The 3,140-nt window shown below is 46.2% G+C and overlaps 1 protein-coding gene across 1 annotated transcript; it reads right to left on the bottom strand.

Annotated features, from left to right (window-relative positions):
• Positions 1–1,422: 1,422 nt before the first annotated feature.
• Positions 1,423–3,038, bottom strand: RPL22L1 (ribosomal protein L22-like 1). Its single transcript, XM_010152184.1, has 3 exons — positions 2,947–3,038; positions 2,417–2,605; positions 1,423–1,657 (listed from the first exon to the last, which is right to left on the bottom strand). The coding sequence occupies exons 2-3, from the start codon at positions 2,548–2,550 to the stop codon at positions 1,513–1,515; spliced, it is 279 nt and encodes a 92-aa protein (XP_010150486.1). The 5' UTR covers positions 2,551–2,605; positions 2,947–3,038; the 3' UTR covers positions 1,423–1,512.
• Between the last annotated feature and the right edge of the window lie 102 nt (positions 3,039–3,140).

Below are 3,140 nucleotides of genomic sequence, written 5' to 3'. Positions count from 1 at the left end.
GTTGGAATACAACTGCCAGTCCTGCCCTTGGCTTAACAGTGCAAGGAAAACAGACCTGAGGCCTTCAGATGTTTGCAGCTTTACTGGGAAAACCAGCACGGATTACCAACACTGCAACTACTTTAGGAATGTGTTAGCAACCCTTTGGATTTCCAGAACCCAGCTGCCTTTCGCTGTTGCTTCAGAACCACCCGGTTTCTCTCAAATAGAGAACCCCAAGGCAGCCTCCAGAACCGCGCAGGGCCCCGGGGCGGGACGTCAGGCGGTTTGAGTAGTTCCACTGGAGCATGTGAAGCTCAACGTAGACGAGCTGGGAAATCCTCCTCAGCCTCACAGCCAGTTCCACACGCGGCTGCCTTCCTCTGGCTGGGCCTGTGGCTGTGGGACAAAGCACACCAGGGCAGACGTCACACATGAAGCTATTCCACTGCTGCTTCCCCTCACCTCCCGGGCCACGCTTCCGGAAAGCCAAAGTGAGAAATGAGAGCCCGGCGCTGCCGGCAACGTTCACCTCCCCTTCTGCACCCGTCGCTTTGTTGGTTTTACAAGGGGGCACTGCACAACCGTCAGCACGTCGCTTTGCGTTCAGTGACCTAACAGTCTGGCTCAGCGGTCCGCCAGCAAAACCGATGCTGAAATAATAGTAATTAAAGAATAATCAAAGAATAATCAGGAAATTTATCAGGCACGCTTCAGCCTAAACCGGTGTGTTCAAGCGTGAAGTTCAATATCTGAGTCTACCTGCGCCCATTCTATGGTATGAAACAAATGGCATCACTAATTCTGGAGATCACCATAGCTCTGGAACCTGGGAGTAAATATTCCAAGCGCTCACACGCTGAGTACGCTACCGGCGTGACAGCACACGGCACCGAAACGCATATGGATGCACTTGCTACCGCAACTGCAGGCTCACCAATACCCCTTCTTCGCAGCGAAAACTCATCCAACTTCTGCAAACTGATCCAACTCCTCCCGATATTACAGGAAGTAAAGAACTAGTTTACAGGATGCAGAGTGATTCGTGTTTTGATGAAGAACCTGCCACTTGTACCAAATTACTTCAATAACGCAGAACTGCACGAAAGAACTCTAACATACATCATCCTGAAAGTAGAAACACCGCACGGATTCAATGGGATTCAGTCACTGCCAACATGAAAGCAGGAGCTGGTACTTTTACTCCCAAGAACTCCAGCGTCACTCCTAAAAATCTAATTGAACACTGACGTGACCATCCTACATACGCACTGCGTGAAGGGTTCCGGTCTTTCTGCTTGGCCTTCCACCGATGCCACGCTGAACAGCTCATTTCTAACACTGGAAGGAAAACTGCAAATCAAACGATTCCCCTTGATGGGTTTTTAATTAGGGTTTAAGAAAAACGCTGGAAAACTATCCACGCTCTGTCAAACAGGGTACAAAATCTTTATTCACCAATAAGTTAAGTGTTGTTATAAATAGATGTTCTAGTCTTTTGTATGCTGCACTGAGCACCAAGCCAAGCTTCAATTATTCCTCAGACTCTGACCCTTCTTCATCCTGACTGATCTGGAAGTAGCGTAGTTCGTACGTCTCCTTGTCAGACGCAACGACACGAAGCCAGTCACGCAGATTGTTCTTCTTGAGGTACTTCTTCGTGAGGTATTTTAGGTACCTTAAGAGCAGTAATTATACGTTAGAACCCTCCCATTTCACAACCCAATCTGCTCTCTACGTTCCACCCAAGACCCCAGGGCAACACCACGCCAATTACATCCAGAAGATTACCATATATAACAGATAATAAAAGTGTATTTTTATCCCAGATACCCAAGAATTCATTATTTGATGCTTTTTCACTACACGGCGCAACACCAGTAACTCACATGCGTTGAGACATGGTTCTCCACTGCAGCCTAACGCAACAAATACTGATGCGTCTATATAACGGGGGCTGGGGAGGCAGGGAAGCAAGCATATGTCGAACCAGCGCGGCGCATCTGCTGCGTGCCCTAACGCACGAAGCAGTTTAAGGCTTCCTTTAAGAGGTCCTTTTGCAACAAGGCGTGCTGCGTGCACACACGTTTAAATACAAGCTCTTAAGCAATAAACCAGCCACCCACGACGTGAATTCAGTATGACCTTTAAAAGCATCTCATCCCTTGGTATACTTCTAACAACCGACGTGAAGCATCTCTGCGTTGACTACGTTTATACTAGAGGACGCACTGATTTGCAACCAAGTACTGTGCTTTAAAACATGGTTTTCACATACCTAATATTACAAACTTCTTTGAATTACACCTTTGACTAACACTTGTGAGTTAGGTTGGAGCTAACGCCTTCTCCGTATGTACCAGAGACACGTCACATTCAACAGATGGTTGTCCAAAATGCATTACCACAAGTAAAACAAACGGAAACCTGTGCCAACCTTTTAGAAAACTGCTTCTCCGACGTCACGGTGATCTTGTTCTTCAGACGTTCAATGTGAACAGTGTTGCCCAAGTTCCCAGTTTTTCCGTTGACCTTAACCTTCTCCTTCAGGAACTGTTCCTGTTTCGACATTAAACAAACAGAACACTAGGGAAGGGCACCCTAGGTGTGAACTAGGGAAGGGACCCTAGCCGAAGAGCAATATTAAAAATCACCGTTTACTCATGTCCTGATAGTACTTACAAATGCAGTAAGATTTTTACAGTGTGTAATTAAAAAAAACACACCCATGCTAAAACATGATTCATTTTCAGTTGAGTAGCAGTCCTATTCATGCGTTAAGTATGAACCATCTCGCCTATGAAAGAGATCTAAACCCAAGAAACTTTCAAAAAGTGCTGGTAACCTGAAGAACAGGTGCTGATTTTACAGTTTAAAATGCAACTTTTCAGCTGCAATTAGTTGTCAGACCGTACTAAGGCTGTCATTATACTAAGTACCAGAAGTCTTAGCAAAACCACAACTTACAAAGTTCCCAGAATCAAAAATTCCATCTTCCACAGGATGGGTCAAGTCAAGGCAAAACTTCCAGGTTGACTTTTTAGATTTTCTGTCCTTTTGCTAGAACACCAAAGAAAACCCCATTAACAACTCACACCCGAAAAAGCATTTACGCGCGAAGGGGGACACGGCAGAGGGGGGCGCGGCAGAGGGTGCCCCGC

The sequence above is a fragment of the Eurypyga helias genome, unplaced genomic scaffold, assembly GCF_000690775.1.
Source record: "Eurypyga helias isolate BGI_N326 unplaced genomic scaffold, ASM69077v1 scaffold6855, whole genome shotgun sequence".
NCBI lineage: Eukaryota > Metazoa > Chordata > Aves > Eurypygiformes > Eurypygidae > Eurypyga > Eurypyga helias.
This window is presented reverse-complemented; position numbering and strand designations above follow the sequence as displayed.

What these genes read in the sequence shown, in the direction of transcription:
- RPL22L1 (XM_010152184.1), bottom strand. Translation starts at nt 2,550, where the DNA reads ATGTCGAAACAGGAACAGTTCCTGAAGGAGAAGGTTAAGGTCAACGGA. An exon ending in GAGAAGCAGTTTTCTAAAAG is followed by an intron (nt 1,658 to 2,416) that starts GTTGGCACAGGT and finishes ACTGCTCTTAAG; the next exon opens with GTACCTAAAATACCTCACGA.